Source organism: Rhopilema esculentum, chromosome 17, assembly GCF_057945365.1.
Source record: "Rhopilema esculentum isolate cy_ngs chromosome 17, ASM5794536v1, whole genome shotgun sequence".
Taxonomy (NCBI): Eukaryota; Metazoa; Cnidaria; class Scyphozoa; order Rhizostomeae; family Rhizostomatidae; genus Rhopilema; species Rhopilema esculentum.
Genome location: NC_142831.1, coordinates 5,888,330 through 5,910,445, shown reverse-complemented (window position 1 = coordinate 5,910,445; position 22,116 = coordinate 5,888,330). Strand labels below are relative to the sequence as shown.

At 35.2% G+C, this 22,116-nt stretch overlaps 2 protein-coding genes across 3 annotated transcripts in view; both read left to right on the top strand.

Annotated features, from left to right (window-relative positions):
* Positions 1-2,140: 2,140 nt before the first annotated feature.
* LOC135682755 (NF-kappa-B inhibitor-interacting Ras-like protein 1) lies at positions 2,141-11,865 on the top strand. The gene is made up of 7 exons (XM_089113551.1): positions 2,141-2,242; positions 6,194-6,286; positions 8,009-8,056; positions 8,609-8,701; positions 9,281-9,374; positions 11,202-11,288; positions 11,837-11,865. Exons 1-7 carry the CDS (start codon positions 2,141-2,143, stop codon positions 11,863-11,865), a joined length of 546 nt encoding a protein of 181 aa, XP_088969677.1.
* A 373-nt stretch (positions 11,866-12,238) lies between these two features.
* Positions 12,239-22,116, top strand: part of LOC135682770 (protein lin-54 homolog) — a 29,416-nt gene continuing 19,538 nt past the window's right edge. Inside the window, exons 1-5 of one of the 2 annotated variants that reach the window (XM_065197809.2) lie at positions 12,239-14,775; positions 15,962-16,041; positions 16,646-16,830; positions 17,592-18,037; positions 20,165-20,350. In XM_065197809.2, the coding sequence (XP_065053881.2) occupies positions 16,662-16,830; positions 17,592-18,037; positions 20,165-20,350 (801 nt within the window). In that variant the 5' untranslated portion in view covers positions 12,239-14,775; positions 15,962-16,041; positions 16,646-16,661. The remainder of the gene's footprint in view (positions 14,776-15,961; positions 16,042-16,645; positions 16,831-17,591; positions 18,038-20,164; positions 20,351-22,116) is intronic. The other variant, XM_065197800.2, reaches the window with a different exon arrangement.

The following is a 22,116-nucleotide window of genomic DNA, read 5'->3' as shown; positions in this document are numbered from 1 at the left end:
GCAACAGCAAGGAAATTCTTTGAACAACAACAACAATTACAACACAGGGAACTGTAATGATAAATTTGTTTAAAGATTCCAGAAGTGTTGCTCAGGAAGGTATGATTTTGTGATTTTTTATGTCAGTTCGTGAGCATAATTAACTGCGAATGACCCAGTTCCGGTGCTTGCAGGATCTATTGTTGCCGATTACTTGTCTTAATAGCTAGTAAGTGTATTGGTGATGACGTCAATCAACTTAGAATACTTGTCCAAAAACGTAACAACCATAACAACCTATTTATCTAACAATTTATTTCTGTCACATAAACGGTAGAAATGCTAGAGATGAGTTTTAGGGAATAATGCCTCCAGATTCTTAGAGGATAATGCCTATTTTGAAACATAATTTGTAAACAATGTAAAAAAGAGAAAACAATGAAAAGTTTGGTCAATTTTTGTTTTGTTTGATTCCGCCTACTTAGTTTGCACTTCAAGAGAGCACCCTCATTGCATTTGCAGAATGTGTTCGTTGTGAAGTTTAAATGAGTAATATTTTTAATCTTATTCATGAACTATTACATGTTTTTGAAAATATATGTTATAAGATTTGACTTGTATTTTGGAAGATGTTTGGCATACACCAGGGTGCGTTCCATGTTAACTGTACGCCGAAGGTCCACCTGGGCATTTGTTTAGAAACGCCAAAAGCATAAAAGCAGTTATTAAAACTGTAAACATTGTTGCGCCAGGACAAATGAAAATGATTATTAGAGAAAACTGTGGTGCATGAGTCTTTATTTTACGTGAACTATGTATATGGCTTCTTGTTTAGCATGCCAACTAAAGAAAATTTTAAGTACACCAAATTTTTTTTATTGGTTTCCATGCTGAACGCCAAAAAAACCTGGGTGTACGCTGAAGAAGAGATTGATGTTTGATACTCTGAGGAGTGTCAGACCAAAACAAATTTGTTTGCTTTTTTCAAAGCCATTATTCAAGTAATTTTGCAAGGTACAAATAATTTACCTTGGCTGAAAGTTGTTAAAAAGCAAACAGAAAAATGTGTTTTCTCCAAACTCATTCTGCTTTGTCTGCCTTTGACTATGGCCCTTAATACACTCTTTTTTATTGGAACCAGTAAATTTAAGTTCAGACTGACTTTTCTTAATTATGTTCTTAAATAAATAGTGTGTAAACAGTGCGATTGCTAGCTTTTTTGCTCTAAGGAAGTGTTCAGGCCTCATTTGCCATCAATGTGAGTGAGACAATCTTCATTTGCTGATAAGTTTTAATATTTACCGAAAAAGCACCCACACATCGCTAAAAAATCCTCGTTTTGTAGCTCTTCATATTATTGCTCTTCAGTCCATTGCATCCTGCTTATAGAAACAGAACAGAGAATGATAAACATTCTCAAGCTGACATTACGTCTTTTATTGAGTGAAAGTTCCAAGGTTTGTGCAATACGCATGAGTTTGATGTGTTTCATATATGGAAAGTCTAATAAAAGAGAGATTGAAAAGATTGCCAAAATATATAAGGTCAATAATGATCATAGTTGTACTCCAATAAAGAAAATGAGCTTGGAAATGGTGTTTCAAATAAAACATGATTGTCATATTTTAGCAGGTTCAACAGTATAAGATTTTATTTACTTTGGTGCAAGTCTTGTATAGATTTCAAATCATTGTCACTATCCAATTTTACAATTTCAAAGAAGTAAATTTTGAATTAACAAGTGAGAAATTCATAACTTTTCAAGTTTTTTTAACTTTTAGTTAACAACCTAATGAGGGTTTCTTCCACAGTTTTGCTTGGGAGAAGTGAGGGGTTACTGTTTCATCTGATCTGATGCTATTTTATCTTCAGGTTTCTATTATCTGTTACTTGTTGTCTATTGTTTTCTATGCAATCTGATTGGCTAATCTTCATTCTTGTTGTGTAACTGCCTTACAGTTGTCTTACTCATTTTCAGGAGATTACTTCTTTGAGATCTGTGTCATCTGGTTATCTGCAATTATAAACACCTTTTAACAGCTGATGCAATGTAAAGCATTTGCTTGTATGGCTTTGCTGGTTAAGCTATTCTATCGACTGATAACTCTGTGTATTAGCATCCAAAAAAGAAGCATCATCAAGGCCTGTTTTCAATACCACAATGCCTAAAAATCCACTTAAAGTGGTGATATTAGGTGCTCAGTTTGCTGGAAAGACATCTTTGATTGAGCAGTGTGTCAATGGGGTGTACGAGAAAGAAAGTGTATGTATACAGTATCTACTTCCTTTGTAAATGATTAAACATTTAATATATAGGACTAAATCTTGTCTATGCATAAGGGAAGATTATGTGCAATTTTCTCACTTCTGGTTGCTTGTACATTATAAAACCCAAGCCATAAAATTGTTTCCATATAGAGAATCATCAACAAAATTAGTTTTCAGTTCATATATAAGTGACTTCTCTATTCAAAGTACCCTATTACTTTGAAAAATAAGGGGTCTCTTAAAATTTTTTGGGGGCACTAAATCAAGGGGGCTATTAAAAAGAGGAGGTTATTAAAAAGAGGGGGTAATTCATATTTTTTTTAAAATACTAGCTTCCAACTGTTACGTTAAGGAACTGGCAATCTCCACATATGATCCTGCTTTTTCTTCATTTTTCAGAAATGCCCTTTTCCAACAAGGTGGCATTTTTGCAAAGGGGAAGTTTAAAAGAGGGGAGAGGGTCAGCATTTTGGGGGGTATTACAAAGAAGAGGCCATGCTTAAGAGAGACGTTGCGCCCCATTGATTTTTTTGGTAGGTGGTGCCATGCCTCTCCATTACACTGCTGAACTAATGGGTATAGATAATTTAGTTTATTTTTAGATTGAATAATCAAACCCCCCTGTCCATCCTATTCAATCGTATCAAGCTTTCAGTCTCAAGGAGAATTGGTCCAGGGAGCTAAATTCAGCAAAGAATAGATTGATTTTGATTATTTTGAGGCACGGGGGTTTTGATTTGCTTTGAAAATTTCTCAAATGTGAAGAAAAGATACTTCCTGACTGTTCAACGAACTTTTGTTTATAATAACCTTATAAAAGTGCCACGTGTGCGAATTCCTTGATTGAAATCCTGATGACGATATATTAAAAATTTTACGCCGCATCAGTTCTGCGGTCACGTAGGCTTTTGAAGAACTCCAAGAGTGAATAATCGCTGTCATGTCAAATCGTATTCAAGCACAATGATTCAAGGCAACAGAGAACACTCTTTGCCTTGTGATGTTTCTGTTTCCGCAAACAGTGTTTTTTTTGTGAGACCTCGACAAACTTCCTTATTGCTGTCAAGCTTTTAGGCCTTTCCACAGCTTGCGAGTTGAAAGCGTTTGTTCGGTTGAGATATATTGAGCATTCATAACATAGATTTACGAAAATCGTTTGATAAAAGTGTCGTGGTATTAAGCTGTTTTTAAAGAAAATTTCCTTCAATGGTTGATTGTTGGATCCGATATACGGCCTGTTGGAAAACTGAAAACGCCACAGAAGCTATGCCAAAGGCGTCCCGTCTGTTGAAAACAGTTACTCTCGGAGCCAATGCAGTTGGGAAGACTTCGGTTATCGAACAGTTGGTTTTTGGCTTCTTTGAAGAGAATAAGGTGTGAGGAAAGTTGTTTATTTAATTACAGGGTCCCTGTGTTGAACTTCAAAATGGGTGGCAGGGCCTACGTCACGCATTTAAAAGGGGGGGCAAGGCTTGCAAAAGTAGGGGGTCAAGGCTTTTCCCCTTTCACTGCAACTTTAAAACTACTTGCTTCGCAAGAAAGTAGGGGGCATGGTCCCTCCGGCCCCCTGGTGGCGTGGGCCCTGGCTAGGCCATAGAGTAGGAAAGCTTTGTTTGATTATCAAATCAATTATCAACATTGAATCTTGTTGAGACATGCCCCCCTGCCACCCTTCGCCGCAACCCCTAAATTGTTGCGACGTGGAACCAGTTGATGAAATAAACATTATTGAATAAGTTTTTGACATTTCCAGCAAATTTTTCTTCTTGCAATTTTCTCTTGCTACATTTCATGATTTTCATTCCAAATTTATTTTTTGTTTGTTTGTAACTGTTTGTTTGCAATTGTTTGTTTGCAACTGAATGCAATTGCTGTTTTAAATTTTTATTTAAAATTCTTTATTCATGGTAACCAAAGGCTTTCGATGACGCATGCCAGCCTCTCCAGCCTCCATCCCCCATGAGCTACTTTGTTTGCCTATTAAATTAAGCTTGTTGTATAGGCCTTTTCACATATTTCTTAAAAATTTATCAAGTCAGCTCTTTTTATCAAAGGGATGGCAAAATCTTAAAGTTTTTTATTTTTTGAATACATTAAGAGTCATGCACTTAGATGCCAAAAGTTAGAGGTTTCGAAACATTACACGAAGTTTGCTTTTCTTGAAACTTTGCTTTGAAATTTGTGAAGGGTAACATGTATGGTGTTCCGAAATAAACTCAAGATAGAGTCAACAGTAGGCTACTGTAGGGTATGATATTCTAAAAAGCTGTTTTCAAAATGCTCTCCAACCAGTAAAAATTTGATGGAGAATGAAGTTTAGATCTAATAAGTTTTCGGTCTGTAGGCCTTGGTCGTAAAGCGAAATTCAGAAAAGCACTCTTGCAGCAAAAGTATCTTTTGTCCGTCTAATTCAACAATGCCCCTGTCTTATTTAAGGCTGCTACTTTGATCAAAATTCGTTATACACAAATCGCCAATCCAATAATTTCTTCTTTTGATTTTTCTTACCTGATTAGCCCTGGTTGTTAATTGTAAGGCAATTCAAAATTTTTGACCTACCAATATTTTCAGTGTAGTAGACCTTGGAGCACAAGGTCTGGAACCGATGTCTATTGGCAAGTTATTGCATTCGTCAGCAAATCTGGAAAATTTCCGTTTCACTGACAAATAATTCTAATTATCATAGCCATCTTTTGGAAAGTTTCTTATCAGACCTAGCCCCATCGAAATTCATTTGCGACGGCCCTGTCCAGGATATTGTCTGTGGCCACACATGTACGTTGGTTACCAATTATGTAGGCTGGCCAGCAGACCTTGGTTACTATGTCCAAACCTTTGTTATCTATTTGGTAACCATGTTAATTATCTTCTCATTCTACCTATCCCTTGGCCAATCACAGTATTTTGTTGGTTGCCATTGTGTCTTTCTTGGAACGTAATTTTCATCTCATAATTTTGGAATTTTTGTCCATAAATTTAAACTCATTCCTCTGTAAATTTGTTTTTTAGTGGTTAGGAATTATGGTTTGGACAAAGGCGACAATCTTTTGTTCGAGACTGCTATTGAAGAGCTAGCCTGCGTTACAGACCTTTAGTTAGGAGGATAAATCCTCCTCAATTATGGTCTGTGACGCAGGCTATTGGAAAGCAGGCTAGGTTGATCAAGAATCGTGATTGTTGGAAACATAATCAGACTTTTTTTATCAACCCAACAACGATTCAAGTCAATAGGACATTTTTGCATTTTGGTTAGAGTTAATAAGAAGCGATTTTATCAGGCATTTTTATCATCCATTTTCTTCTTTAGGTAGTGCTCAGCTTTTCAAGTGAATTTAAGCTTTCTGTTTCACTTATTGTTACGTTCTTTTCTATGTTTCCTAATTTACCTTTCGGATTTCCTAAACGTTCTTTGCAATACTTTATTGTGAACTAAGAAGAAATGTTGTAATTAGCCATAAACTGATAGAAAAGTTGCTTAAGCCATCTTCCAATCAATATTAGCCAATCAATTAGCGAATTCGTGGAATCACGCTCACTGATTGGTCAATTTTCGGAGAGAGCTAGTTCACATCATATTATCACTCCCTTAAAAATTCCTGATTTTCTCCAGCTTCAAATCAACGATTGCAAGCCACTGATCGATATTGTGAAGTTGGGTCTCGGGAATTTAGATAGCAGGGATCGTTAGATGAAGAATTGTACAGTATGTTGTAAAGCTACACTATAAAATAGGACCTATTAAGGAAAAGTTAAATCGTTCGCAAATCGGCTGAGATATGATCCATAGTTTGGTAAAGGATTTTCCTTGTGTTTTACTGGGTTTGTGAATTTTTAGAACTCATCGCAAAGTACAGTGCTTTGATTGAGGAAGAGCCTTGTAATATCTATTCTCCCTGTCATTCGAACTTTAAAGTATGTACTTTAAAATTCAAGCTCTTCTTTGCAGACATTTCCAACAGTAGAAGACACATACGAAGCATGGGTTGAGGTCGAGAGAGCTCAAAGAGAAAAGATTAGAATCTACGACACCGCAGGACTTGTAAGTCTTCCTATTCGCTTATCGTTAGTTGAAATGATCCAAGATTAAACACATTGCTGTTTAATTCTCTGCTAGATATGACAACTGCACAATCAATTATTTCGTAATTTCTTTTGATATTACACTATGGAATAAAAGCATCCCAAACTAGGTACTCATTATTGCGACCCCCAGGGGTCTGGGTTTCCATGTTCCCTAAAAATTCTCAAAAGGACTTTTCTGTTTTCAAAATGTTTCTTGAATGTTGCCAAATGAACTTTCGAGATCTTGTCAAAATGTTCCCTTGATCTCCATCAAGAAAAGAGATTCAAATTTCAAATTTTCCAGAAGTTCAAATTTCTCTTTGAAAAACGACAAGTTCCCTTGTTCGATTTTTATTCACGATGTGTATGCAAATTGTACTCCAATGCTTGAAGTTTTCTACATCGTTATAGTTATTAAGTGCCTTAATACGGACGATAAGAACTGTCTGCAAAGTTCACATATCGTACTGTCTAAAGGAAGTTAATCTTTAGTATCTGAATGGGGTAATGAAACTGTTTAAAATATTTAATAGAAAAATGAAAAGATCTCAAGGCAAGATTATCGGTCCTATCCAATGAAAAGGAATTATTTTATTATCTGGAACGTTAAGCCACATAACCAGGTACAGTGCATTGATTAGCCAGAAAGCGTTAATCAGGTCCATTGTCTGTTTGTCCATTTCATTAATATTGGCTTGGTTGGTTAGAGATATCAGATAAGGTAGCTATATCTGTTTTGCCTTCCACAGAAATAGTTTTGCTTCTTTTTACAAAGGCTTTTTTCAAAGCCAAATTTAACGTCTCAAGTAGTTCCCCTTAAGTCCTCATTTATAGGACTAACACTTGCGTAGCAATGAAAAAATTCACGCTGTAAAACTTTGTCTTTTAAGTTCTCTTAAAACCTTTTAAAATATAAGTGTATTGGAGTGTCTGGGTCTCAAATCATGTAACGAAGCTTTGTTTCTTATGTAGAATAAACTGAACTGAAAATCGTAGACTCAGGGGGGCAACATTTTGGTATTATTTTTCTATCAACAGGCCACTAGTTAATACCACCATTGGCATAAGCGTCAAATCTTGATTTACTGAGAAAGGAACAGCCAAATTGGGAGTTCTTTTCAGATTGAGCCATCAAATTGCAAGAAAAGACAAATTTGGTTTTTGACAGCCTATCCTTCACAATGTCCTGATACTACGTTTTTTAGTAGAATTCGTTTATTTTTTGCAGATGTTTTCAGGGCAAATTTATACGGGTGGATTTTTCGTAATCGCTTTATGATACAAATTATGACAGATGGCCATCGATATTAACATAAAATGTGAAACATACTAGTGTATTTTTTCACATTCTCTACTTTATGCTGCTAGTTTTTTTATAACCAACTGCAGTTTAGACTTGCGTGATATAAATCAAGTAATGATATATTGATAAGACAGCAAGGCTGTAGAATACAATTTAGCAAATTCATATCCTTTTGATTACCCAGATTTTGTCAAATGCTATAATGACGACATGTTTTAGATAACTGGCAGAGCACGGTCGTCTTTTCTACTAACAGTTTTGTTGACTTTTCTATAGGCACGCAGTACCGATTGGGCAACTGTACCGGCATATGCTTGTGTTTTTCGATCCACAACTGGGTCTATATATATTCCAGTTACACATCTGTTATAGCCATGTAACTATTTTTTTCCGCAGAACGTAGAGTCTCCACAAGTTCCTTCCCATTACCTTCATATCGCTGACGTAAGTACAAACACTAAAAATTATCGTTGCCTGTATCATTCCATTCAGAATATTTTCTTTGTGACAACTTTTAATTTCACATACCTTTGTACGATCTTTTTATTTAGATAGTAATAAAATGCAAATTACTTGCATATGCTATACATTATTCCTTGACAAAACTTTTTATATGAGGAAACTCTGTACCAAAATCAAGCTTCTAATGTCAGTATATTTTGTCCTTATGTCAGTATCAGTATAGCTTCATTCCATGCCTGAACACCATTTGCTTCCTTTTCCTTGCCTTTTAAAATTTGTCAAATTCTTCACTCAAAAAACATCGCCGGTTTTTACATTTCAGAAGAGTCTGATCTTAAGATAAAGAATGAACAAGAAATTATAACGGTTTTGTTAGGGTACCTTTAATGATGTTTCAATCAAAGAGAGAAGACTTATTATTTAATGGCCTTTGTTTTATGTCAAAAGTTCTTTAACTCATTCATTAACAAGAGCTATGATTTTGGCTGGGATCTTTGCTTCAATATATCGTTGAAAGTATTTTGTTCTTTTTAGGGCTTTATACTCGTTTTCAGTGTTTGCTGCGAAAAAAGCTTTAAACTTGTCCACGATTTGAAAAAGGAAATTGATCGTGTACGAGGAAAAGATGTAAGTAGTCCGTTTCGGTAGATCATGTTCACGGCAAAGGCTCCTATCCTCGTTCCTACCCTGATATTTCCAACAGCGTACAGATAATTTTGTTCTCTGAATCTCTTTTCTGAGATCAATGCCTTAAACAAATAACCCTTTTTAAGGATATCTTTCAATAGCCCTCACACAAAACAGCATGCAGAGAATTTTCTTTATAATGTCTTCACTACAAACATTATTTTTTGTAGTTATTTTTTAAAATAGGCAGTAAAATTGGTACGCGATTTGGGGGGTTCCCCATAATCATGAAAAAATATTAATGACTGCACGATGGATCTTACAATGCAAACACACCCTCTTTCATTATCTTAAAGTTGATTTTCAAAATGTATTAACTTTTGAAATAATATATCTTTGAGATATTGTTGCGATGAGTTGCGTGATGATCGCATTAAACGTGAAACTCGGAGTAGCAACCTAGATTTAAACGTGAAACTCTGAGTAGCAACTTAGAACCGTCCTGTTCTATACACCAAAAAGCGTATCTTTCGATATGGTTGTTGTAAGGCAAGAATAAGTGTTTTGCTTATTTTCCAGTTCCCTATTTTGGTTCTTGGAACTAAAGTCGATTTGGTGGAGGAAAGAAAATGTGATCATAATAATATTATGCAATGGTCGGATACAGAAAAAGGTTAGTGCGCATGCCCGCTGGTACCATTCTCTCTGTTGATGCTGAAATAGTGTACATAGAGAACTACAGGATATATTTTGAGCCATGTGATAAAGTATAACACACCAGTGTGTGAATGAATGAAAGGGCACAATAGCAAACTGCTCGACGGACTCCGATCGATGGAATTCTCGCGGCGAAAAGTCGATAGAAGTATAGCAAATAAGAAACACTGCAAGGGCCGAGAAAAAGCAATAATAAACACACGTAAATTTAATGTGGCTAATATTTCCCCGGCATACGGGTCTCCAACAGACCAAAAGTTCATCATACCATTCCAGGCCTTGGGTAGTTGTTGGAACTGCTTATGTTGCAGAAACTATAAAAGCTTTTACGTCATTGCCTGCACTTATTTTAACGAAATCAAATGTTGTTCTATCGAGATATTTTATATTTTATCCATCTAGAATTTTAGGCATGAAAGCATATACAAGGCATGACCATGGTGAGCGTAAAAACGCCGAGGCCTTTGCATTGAGTTTAGGGGTGTACCGGATCAGGATTTTCAGAATCCGGCCGGAACCGGCTTTACCGGATTTCTTCGTGGAATATCCGGCCGGATTCTACCGGATAATCTGACCATTTATAGAATTTTCAGTAATAAAAAGTTTTGAACCACTTTGCGAAAAAATGTATAGCGAGAAGATCAAAGAGACCTATTCAGGGTTGCCAGATTGAATTTACAAACGAAGGCTAGACTGGTGAGCAATTTAAGCCAAAATGCTCATAAAAAGGCCAAATCAAAAACTCTCTCAAGAATCCATCGAGCAAGCACTGGTTATATTTCTACGCTTGTGCCTGTTAGATAATTTCTTAACTTAGATAAGAATCTTACTTTTTTCCAAAACCCTTTGCTAATATCAAGATAATATTTAGGTTAGGTGATAAAATTTGAAATTTGGTTAACAGTTTGTAGTTAACTACTAATTATTCTATGAATGTAGTAATTACTTATTAATTTTGGACGTCTGCTGGAAAGGCCAACAAGGTCAAATTTAAGTAGTAAGCAAAAAACAATTTTTCCAGGCAATCTAAATCAAAAAGCCAAAAATGAAAAATTTGGCCTAAAAAGCCGATCTGGCAACCCTGGACCAAATCTGTGAATTATATCATCCAGTCTTCCTGTTTCGTGATGACGAGCACTTTCATTTCAAATCTGTTTTCAAGGCGCTTGTTTTATCGTCGATATTGTTTAATTCTGGAAAATCCATTTTTAATCACTGTATGAAGGGAGTCTGACTTGGTTTTCCAAATTTTCTTAGTTATGATTAAAGTTCTGGAAAATCCGGCAACTGGCCGGATTTCGGAAACAAATCCGGCCGGAACCGGATTTTTAAAAAATCGGCGATCCGGCGCCGGATTATCCGGCCTACCGGATATCCGGTACATCCCTAATTGAGTTTAAACATTTACATGAAAGAAATCAACCAATATATATGAGAAAAAGATACAAACTGGAAATAGTATAAGCTACAAACGTTGAGCGAAAATGATTCTTGCAAAAATTATTCAAAATACCTCTCAGATGATTTGATAAACTGCATTGATGTTTCAAAGATTTTTTAGTTAGACACAAAAAGTAACATTGAATTACCTTAGTGGACTACATAGCTGTAGCTTAGCTAAGTGTGCAGGCACTGACCATTGTAAATTGCTTACATACTCATATGATCACTGTGTTTTATTTTATTACAGAATATTTTCTTGCTTTATTTGATGCAAATATTTTTTCATTTAGTTTTTTAAAGAACTCAAGACAAAATCATAATGTTTATGCTCACTTTTTAGTGAAGTTGTTCGAGGTTTTGACATCAAATCGAAAGACACTTCAGGAACCAGTCACCTGGCTTGTGAAGAAAATGGTATCATGTTGTGGTGAGTCTTTAGACAGAATTCAAATATGATTTTAAGTCAAGTACAAGACTCGAATTTAGGTGAAATTTCGAAATTGCTTGCATGATTTTGATTGATATTTGACAAAAACTTTAGAGAAATGAAATTGATCTTCAAGATGTATGGGCCTTCCAATTAAGCTTTCCGTTGAAAGAGAAAAAGGACAGGAATTATTCCAATCAAATCTGGCCAAATTAGAACATAGTTGTAGGCTTCTTAGGTGTTCAACGCTAGTTGGAGATTTTTTTGCAAATGCTTGTGAATTGGTAGAATTTAAAGATTATCGTTTGAAAGTGCAATCTAAAATAGAAGAGACTCTAATCAACGTTCAATTATGTTGATAAAAATGCATAAATTGCTTTAAATTTTGCGGTATATACAGAGTTGCCTAGGTTATTTGGAATGTGAAATATTTGATCCGAGCCTCAGATACTGGAATTGATATAATCATGGAATTAACAACCCTTAGACGAATATTTGCGTTTGTAGGTCCATTATCTTTTTTGGTTTTTTTGAATTTTTATATTCAGGTCATCGATTAATACTCCCTTTGACATAATTTGGTTTTGCTGATTGTTATCTCGGTATATGGTTAACCAGTAATCTTACGGTTTTGGTTAATAAATTGAGTATTAAAGAATACCCAAAAACTATTTGAAAATAATCCAATCCAGTTTTAAAGGTCATGGCTTCCAAATTACAAAAAGGAAAAGCAGATAACTTTTTTCAACAAAATATTTAACTATCAAAACTATATCAATATAGAAATTAATAAAATAGCGACAAATTTAACTGGTTTTTTAAATGATTCAACTTGAATTTGTTTTTTTGACTGATCTGATTTTCCCTGCAGGCAAAGGCTCATCGCAAACAGACATCAAGAAAATTTTCAACAGAAAAAGCACAAATAAAAACAAAGAAGGCAGCGAAAGCTGATTCACAATCTGCACATTTTCTTTCTTGAATTCTGCAGCCACTCTTGCAGTCAAATTCATTACAGTTGTTTAAAGTCAAAACTGAAGTAAATTTGATCAATGTCGTTGCAAGCCAAATTTGAAATTTATTGAATTGACAGTTGTTGTACTGCTGTCATATAGAAGGCTTGAGGTCTTTAGGGAAAGATTTGATTTCGCTTCACCCTAATTTCGATCTTCTTCAGGACACAGGCTTTTGGAAAGCTAAGATAAACTTTTTCATGGAGATAATTTTCGTGGAATGATTCCTACCTCAACCTTGACTTGCTACAAATCTTCGTTCTGAGGCAGATGAACATTTTTCCTTCTGGCACCCTTTAATTGCTGCTCCTCCACAACAGGCGTTCGGAAATGAATCCCATGAACGAAACTCAGAAATCAGAACAAAGACTTTTAGCAAGACTTTAAAATCTTTACATCTTTTACATCTTTAGAACTTTGATTATTTGTATATTAATGTATATATCCACTATTTGAGGTAAAGATTTTCGAGAATTGTGTGGTTTTTGTCAAAGCCCCTTTACGTCATTGTATAACCACAGAATTAAGAAAATAAATCAGCATTCTAATAACAGAATGAAGTTTTGTGCCTTTATATTTTCTAGATGGTTCTTTGATTTTCAATCGTGTGTTTAGCGGAGTCCTACATCCTAGGGTGCTCTTTAGGTGGTTATGCATTGGGTTTTATGGTAGAATACCGTTTGGTTTAGTTAATAGTGCTCATTTTTATCTTATAGTTCAACAGACTTGATTGAAATCGATAAGTTTTATTATTGTTGTACCTTTTAAGAGAAGGAAACTTTTTCAACCACTCACATTTTAAGAGGAATGGCTCAAAATTTTGATATGCAGTGCAGAATGAAATAAATGATGCTAGGGAAATTTCAAAAAGCGAAATGCATCGAGTTAGGCACCGGAAAAGTCTTTGTCCGATTGGCACTTGATCCGATTGACAGGCATTCGCCTAATATCATTGTGAAATTCTCACATTTGTAGAATTGCCTTCATTTTTGCCTCCACCATATGAAAGCTTTTTCTTTCAAGGCGGGTTTCTCTTTCTTGAAGGGACAATGAACCATAGTATCAAAATTTTATCTTCACTTATATCTGCACAACATATATTGTTTGCCATACATGCTGTCATAAGAGAACACAGTCCTTCAATTATTCTTTCCATATTGTACTGATTATGAAGCAGATTCAGCTATGAATTTTTGGTAACATGAAGTACCCGTGTAGGGAAAAGTCTTGCTTTATCTGCAATGGATAGTTACAATTTCGATATGGAAGGTAACCTGCAGACCGGACAAATGTTTTATTTTTCTTTATCCATTCTGCACGTGTGCATTTGTTTTTCAAAGAAAAGTAATTCGTTTTTGTTGGCCAAGGGTGGCTGTTTGCCTATGCCTATAAAGTAATATGACAATGACGAACATTCACAAAGTGAAGCATAAATACACCAGAAAGTCTCTCCATAAACGGTTGTTATTTCTGTTTGTTCTTATAAATAAATAAGAACATATAAATAAGTGTGAAATATATCGGTTAAGAACATATAAATCTGTTTGTTCTTATGAATAAGTGTGAAACAGTCATGTATCTGCAGCATTTCATGTGGAAAAACTGTTTGTTAAAGTACCTTTAATGATGTTTCAATTAAAGAGAGGGGTCTTATTATTTAATGGCATTTGTTTTATGTCAAAAGTTCTTTAACTCATTCATTAATAAGAGCTATGATTTTGGCTGTGATCTTTGCTTCAATGTTTTGTTACAAGGAAAACAAGTCATTCAAGGAATATATTAAATTTGTTTTATCATAGTTAATAGAATAAAATTATATAAACTATGGTATTATTAAGGAACCTGTGTAAGTTTATAGATTTGACTTCATTTTTAGCGCCAATTAAAACCGGAAATGGTTGCCCTTTCAATCACATTCTGATATTGTCTAGTGATTGGGTATATCTGACAGGCACGTCAATCAAAAGCTCTCCCCAGCATTGATTTGTTAACTTCGACATTGATGGAATCAGAATTGACCAATCAAAATCGAGTAAGTCACTGGGTGGCAGGAATTTCCTTTGGCCATAGCGCGTGATTTTAAACAAGGCGAAGCCGTGATTCTTGAATACAAAATGGCTGCAGAAAATTGTGTTTGCTGTGAGGACGGAAAACAAAATTTCGACCTTAAAGTCCTCTTGATATCTTTTTGCTAAAAAGTTGTACGAGATCGTTATTTGGAGCTCAAAATTTGATGCAATTTGTATTTATTGCACGAATCTAGGTAATTTTCAAGGGAAACATCGATATCTCATTTAGAGCGTATCTCGAAAAGCGGGAGTTTCAATTTTCAGCAACCATACTGCAGCCTGGATATCATGTTACAAGTTTTTCATGGAGATACTTCGATCATCTAAAATATATTCAAGTATTGTTATTGTTAGTTTCTGCAATTTGAAAAGGATTGACAAGAAAGAATGAACTAAACGACATCCGTAAGTATGAAATTGTATTTATTCAATTTGAGGTATGTTCCTTCGTGTTTGGCAACTCAAAATGGAATTTGGTTAGGCCATTGCCCAGAATTATCATTGAAGAGGATGCTTGCTTTGAAACGGCCCGCTGATCAATTTCTTATGTCGATCAAAGTACGAATCTCAGTGAAACTCGAAGAAATTTAAACTATAGCATTCTCGCCGGCCTATATTTGTTTCCACGTCGACAGACTGTTGTCATCAGTATGAAGGTACAATCAACGATCAATAGTAGGCTATTGAACTGCAAACAAAGTACTTATCGATGTACTTTATTTTTCTTTGGCATGCCAGCTAGTTCTAGGCCCATGAAAATTTTTTAGTTCAACTTATAATGTCAAATTGTGAACTTGACAATTAATACACAAGAGGCTCTATGTTTCACCAGTTAAATTTTCCTTGATATTTAGTAACAGTCATTCATTTGTATGTTTATTTTTTGACTTAGCTTTATATTCAGTAATAAAATGTACAAATTTAGCCTAAAAGCAAACTGTCTGACAATGTAAAAAATGCAGATACTTTTTTGTTAAGTTTGAGCTCAGTTTATAAGCCCCCAATTACATTACCCAGGGGTTCATTGTAGCTTTATGATAAGTTTTTCTAAATGCTGAAAATTCCAAAAAAAATTTAAAGGTTGTCCTGACATTCTTTGTAATGAGATACATTAGATTTAACATGTTTTAAAGAAATTGTATCCCAAATACAGCCAAAGGTACACCCAAATATAAAAAATTACTTAGAACGATTATTTTTCTAGTATAAACACAGAGTTCTGGCTGGGTATATGTAAAGATTTTTCATGTCTTTAATATTTACAAATATGAACCTTTGTTGACAATAAAAGATAAATAGACTAAAGCACAAGTTATGTTTGTATGGCCATGTGGAGAAACTTTGGTGTGCTGCCTACACCATCACCTGTGTGCCTAATTTTATTTATAAGATGAAACAAAACTTATTTGCACAAAATTTTTGAATTAAAATTAAGGTTAAGAACCATAATTTCAGTCTACATTCAATATTGGATTTATGATGAATGAACTGAAACATTTGCCGTAATTAAAGACTGAAGGTGAAAGTATGTGTTGCATGGAACAATCTTGTGGTCAAAGTTCTTTATTTGTTTCAAAATTTAAATTTCCAGAGAATCTACAATACAAGCACAAAGAATATAAACAATGATATCCAGGCAAAGTTAAACCAGAGCAGAAAAAATACAACAAAGTTTGTAATAATTTCTAAAATGAATTGACATGTTAATATGCAAAATGTGAATTCACTGTTTTTCAAAGCTGCCAAAAGATAAGAACTTGATATATTAGCTGTTAAATTTCCAGCTATTTTGTTTGTAGAACAATAAGCAATTGTTTTCACCTTGGCAAACCTGAAAAACTGAGTCAGAATATCCTTAGCAGCTTTGACATTAGGAAAACATTATAAAAATGTTGGGGCTTTCTGTTTATATTTATAAATAGCTCCATTAATAGAAGTTATGTCTTGGTATACCATTATGCAGTTTTTAATGAAAGTTAGTTGTATTTCCATTGTGCCATTCGCAATTCATTGCAATGCTTAAATATTGTTCTTCTTTACCTTTAGAATTCCTTCTTGCAAAACTCTGGACAGTATATATTTATTCAAGTTTGATATTTTAAATATGAATATTGATAGAAACCTATTTCCTATACAGGTTCCATCTGCAGGTAGTTATTTGTCAATTTATCTTCTTGCTTTGATGAATTTGGACAATAGAAACATTTAATCACATGTACACAAAAAATATTTCTGTATTTCTGGGCCATATTCAAGTTTTTTTCTCTCTTTACAGCTCCACTAATGACACAATGGGTGATGATTCAACCAAAATTGCCTGTAACGTGTCAAATGATGCAATTGCCTCAGCTCAGGGTATTACTTTCGATGGCCCACTAAATATCACATCCACAGAAGGTTTTGTTAACAATGCACCAAGTCAGTTCATTGTTATCCAAAGGCAACCAACCTCCACTGCAGGTTTATATCATGTCATTCTAGCGTCATTTTAAATTATGAAAATATTGCATTCTTTCTTTATCTTTGCTTGTAATTTTTGGTTTTTTCTATGTGTCCTTTCTTTGCTTGTTGCTATCAGTCCTTAGTATATCATAACAAATGTAATAGCTTTTGAATAGACAGTTTTGTGAAAGCTATCCAATTGGTTTATAAGTTATTTTGGCTTATTTAAAAAGTGGATAGTGAAGTTTTATGAATAAAATGTTAGTTCGAAAAGCTAGTATATCTTTATGTGGCAAGTTAAAATGAATTCCTTGGTGGTTCCAGAGACATGACAAGGATATTTCTCATGTGCACAAATCCTTTAAAAGTTTAAGATTAAGGAACTATCTAGAAGATATAAAAGCACAAAACTTGATTCTGTAATTAGAATGCTGATTTATTTACTGTATCTGGTTAAAAAGTTGTTTGTATTGTATCAAAACAAAGTTGTGTAGCCTGTGTCTTGGTAAAACCTTTCTAGTAAAATGAAATAAATACACAGTCATGTGCTTGGAATTATATGTACCCAGTAGTGGATCAAATAGGCCAATAAAAACACAAGCACATGACAGTTGATTTTGCCCAATCAGTGCTGCTTGCCTATTGAAAACCTTTTTACCAGTTGAGTCTTAGGATAAAAAACTCCTTTGGTCTACACAATAGCATTCATATTCTTCTTTTTGCCTAATTTGATGTGAATTTACTGTTACATAAAGCCTTATTAAATTATCCTTTTGCAGATCCTCAGATGGCTCAAACAACAGTTGCTAGGCTACCAGTCCAGTGTAAGGCTACGGTCGTTACATCATTATCATCTACACCGTCAACACAAGAAGCAGTAAAAGGTCAAAGTCTTTCCCTCACACAACAGCCTGGTGTTCGAAAAATTGTTTCTACCAACAGATCTATTTTAACTTTTAATCGGCAGAATTTGATCCCTGTTCAAGTTTCCCAAGGACATGCATACATACTCAACTCAGTGCCACAAACGGCTACTGCAAAGCCTCAAATACTTCCCAAGGGTTCCTCGCCTGAGAAACTCTCTTCGCAACCAGGCCCGGCACAAGTATATCTCCCATTGTCTTTTGCTTCAACAAACCAAACAATTACAGTACGACCAATTGCACCAAGAGGTGCAGTTAATGTTACAAGAGCCAATGAAATTGACAAGAAAAAGCAACCACAGGTAATACTGATTTCAGATTTACATTTAAACTTGGTTAATTTCAAGGCTTTATCATCAACTTTAATGTTGAATGTTTTTGTTTAATGTTGTTAAATGTTAAGCGAGTCAAAAGTTTATACTTAGGTAAGTCCGGGAAACGCTCTGGCGATTAAGGAAGGAAACTCTAAGAGCTTACCTTCCAAAAAAGTGTTCAGAGGTTTTTTACTTTTCAAAAGGCTATGCTGTTTTATGGTTTCTCAAGTTGTTTGCAAAATTACATGGCAGTTGCCATGTTGTTAAATGTTAAGTGAGTCAAAAATTTTTCCTTGGGAAAGTCTTGGAAATGCTGCAACCATTGAGAAGAATTTAGGAGAGAATTCTATGCTGAAGAGTTTCAAAAAATTGTTCTGAAGTTTTTTACTTTTGAAAAGGCTGTGAAGGACAAGCATGGCTAAGAGCCAGACAATAGGTGCTGTTTTAAGGTCTTTAAAATTTTTTTGCAAAATCACGTGAGAGTTGCCATGCCAACAATGCCAGAAAGACAAGCCTATGACACAGAGAGTTTTCATTGGTTCAATATTTATTGTTGTTGCTCATTGTCCTTAAACAACCAGTGATAGGCAACATTTGGTGATTTTTCACGAAAATCAATAAAAACCTGTAAAAGGAACTGTTCATTGCCAGCTTTATCAAAAATGAAAGAAGTGCGAAAAAAAACTGCAAGTCAGGTTGTTATTTACATTATATTGGCAGTTCTAAGCTCATAAATGACACCAAAAGTACAGATTTCACGAGTTTTCACTTCACGAGAGCTTCTAAAAGTTGTTTCCACTCTTTGAATCTCAGAATTGTTTCTTTAATATTGTTTTGAGAAGGATTGAAAATTTTCTAAATATCAAAATAAGGCCTGCTTTTTTAGTAACTTCCAGTTTGCAATTTCTGAAGTGCAAAATTCAAGTTTGTTTTCTCCTATTTTTGAAAGATTACTGAGCAAGTTAGGTGTAGTCACATAATAGCTGTAAGAAACCAAAAAAGTTTTTCGAGAGTTTTTCATTAAAAAGAACCGAGCAGTGGACGAGCAAAAAGAATTAATGTTTTAGAAGAGACAAGTTGTCTGTTCCTCTTCACTTTATTTACGCTTTGGGACGCCAAGGGACATGAAACTCAATGTTAAGCAAGGTTTTGCAGCTCAAAATTCTTCCTTACAAATTATAATGAGTGTTCCACACAAATGCAAAATAAAAAGTTACCTGTAAATGGAAAAAACTTTTACCAATTTATTGCCAAACAAGAAGGATTAAAGTTTTACCGTAACTAGCTTCTAGTTTAAATTGTAACATCATTGAAAATGTCTCGCTTTGTATAAAAAACCATGATTCAAATGGCTCATTGATCGAAAGTGCTCTTCAGATCTAACACGAAATTCTGAAATAATACCTTGCTCAATTATATGCAACCAATTCAAGAATGCTGAAAGCGGTTTCGAAATTTCGCTATTACCAGACACAACATCGAACTTTAAAACTGTTAAAAGAGGTTCACTATTGTAAATTTTCCAACAAATGCTCTAATTAGATTGACGTATAGATTGTTGGTCGCTATACTTTCCATCCATTCCTATTCACCACTTAGCTTTCGATTATTCACGCGTCTTTTCCTCTTCTTCGATGTGGTCAATACTTTTGTTACGGTGTTGTATGTTTATTTGAAAAAGCCTTAAGGCCGACTTCCACTTGAGCGAAATTTTCAACGAATTCGTCAGCAATTGGAATGTCTTTTGTTCTTTCCAGGCACAGGCGAATTCACTAGCAAAATATGAAAGTTGAAAGGAGTTCAGCTTCCCAGCAAATTTGCCAAGCAGCGAACCAACGAACACGCTCGGTGAATTCTCTGACAAATTTGCTGAAGAATTCGCTCAAGTGGAAACCGGCCTTTACTTTTTTGTCCTTGAGTCTCTGAGTGACGTGAAGGATACATAAATCAAATTTTAGCGAGAATAAACCTGATATTTTTGTATTCTCTTCCTTCTTAATGTATCAATTTGCACTTACATTATGTTGTTTTTCTTCCATCATTGCACTATAAACACCATATTGTCAAGTCATATTGGCGATTCCTTTGCTCACAGACATGTCGCTTGAATTTTAGCTTGTTCCAAAAATCGTCTCAACTCAACCACGGCAGATTCTACTTCCTAGTGGCTCCATAGGCCAGGCCGGGACTGTGACATTTTCAGGCCAAAACAGTATAAACACGTCAAACATTCAGTCTTTGTCAAACAACGTCCTGCGTATGCCGTCTGGTGAGTTAATGCAGGCTGTTATCACTCCCGTCGTAAGTATTGCGTTTGCGTTTACATTGTATGTTGCGTTTTGCGTTTCATGTTACCTTACACTGCCTTCATGATACAGGGACTTCAATAGGCCAGATTTCTGTTGCGCAGAGCTGTTTACACACGGCAGTAGGAAGTTGGTTGTGCGTATCTGCATAGAGGATAAACGCGTTTTTTGTAGCTTTGGCAAATGAATTTGGACAAGTTTGTAGAAAAAACCTAATTCTAGAGCATAAGACGCGCTTGAGATGCCATCAATAACGGGACAAGGCACAACGTCATTTGGTCCCCACCATTATTCACACGTGACGTTAACTAAAGTCATTCACATGCAGGATTGATAGCAATAAGAGGTTTAGTGCAATGTCTGGTGATCACTTTTGTTTGAAACCCAGAGTAGCAGCTTAAGGAATTCAACATTTGTAAAATCAACTTTGATAATGGAATGTATGCCAATCTCTGAAAGACCCAGCTCTGTGTACTTAGGCCAAGAAAATAAAATGCATTAAGATTTTTGTCGATATAAGACGTAAAGTCACAACAATGGAGCTATCAACAAATGAATCTTTATTTATAAAGTACGTTTTAGTGGGGGGGGGGGGGGAATTAGGGAGGGAGGGAAATTCATAAAAAATGTGTTTTTCCTTTCTTACTTAGATTGATTTATCGTAGCTTCCAGAATTTTTATAGCCTACAGAGAGACCAAAGTCCTTTCCAGCTCCAGAATTTTACCTGTCTTTGTGCACGTATTCTTCATCTATTTCACCAAAATCTTTCAGAAAGGTGCAGTAGGCTCTGAAAGCGCAATGGGAACATGGCTAACCACTGAGTGACTTTCCTTCCGAGCAAAAAAGCATATTTGTCATGGTTATTGTCTAGCTTGTTTGAAAAATGTTGGTTTAAAAAACGTTGGATGATTGGAAAGGTCAAGGAAAGTTGATTTCCTGATGGCTTCCGAAGAATGCCCCAAACACACGACTATTTTTGTTGATATTTCACTCCGGCCTGCACTGCTTCCCCAAGAGTTCAAAAGTTCTCTTTTTATTTAATCGAGCATCTTCATCCTCAGTCTCATTTTCCGACAGTGTTCCTAGGTTGGGGCTTTTTTTCTTGTCCATTGACTTCTGCCGTCTGCATCCATCTCTCGATCCCCTGCCATCTGTATGTCCTCTCACACATTCTCAAAAGAATATTTGTTTTACGTGTTTATTTGGCCTTTGTTGACTAAGGTCCGTTGCTATGCCTTTCGGGGAGAAAATAGAAGATTCTATTCCTTATCCACGTGTTCCGTCATCAACAAATCATTGGAATATTTGCTTTGTGGTTGCCATCAGTTCTTGAAAATGGACAAAGCACAGTTCAGCTGTGAATCCAAAAAAACAGCTATACACAAAACGGAGTGGAAATCGCGATGTTTCATTATGGAGGAAAGGGTGGGGGAGTTTAGAGCAAGGGGATGTACTTTTCATTGTCAAAATGCAAGCATGAAAGTTGTTAGATTTGCGCACTCAAAACGTTAGATTTGTCCACAACACACCAGTAGTGATAAAATTGAAAATGGATAGAAGTAAGTTTTTTCTGAGGCATCAAATCATAGACAAATGGACGTCATTATAGTATGTTAGAAGCAAGAACCCTGCCAACCAAAAAGCTAGTCAAGAGAGAGCATTTTCCACTTAAAGAAGGATTCGTTCATTATTAGAGCAGCAAAGCACGCTAAGGAATCAAAACCAGCAGTTTCAAAGCGATTGGTAGCTGGTTAAGCAAC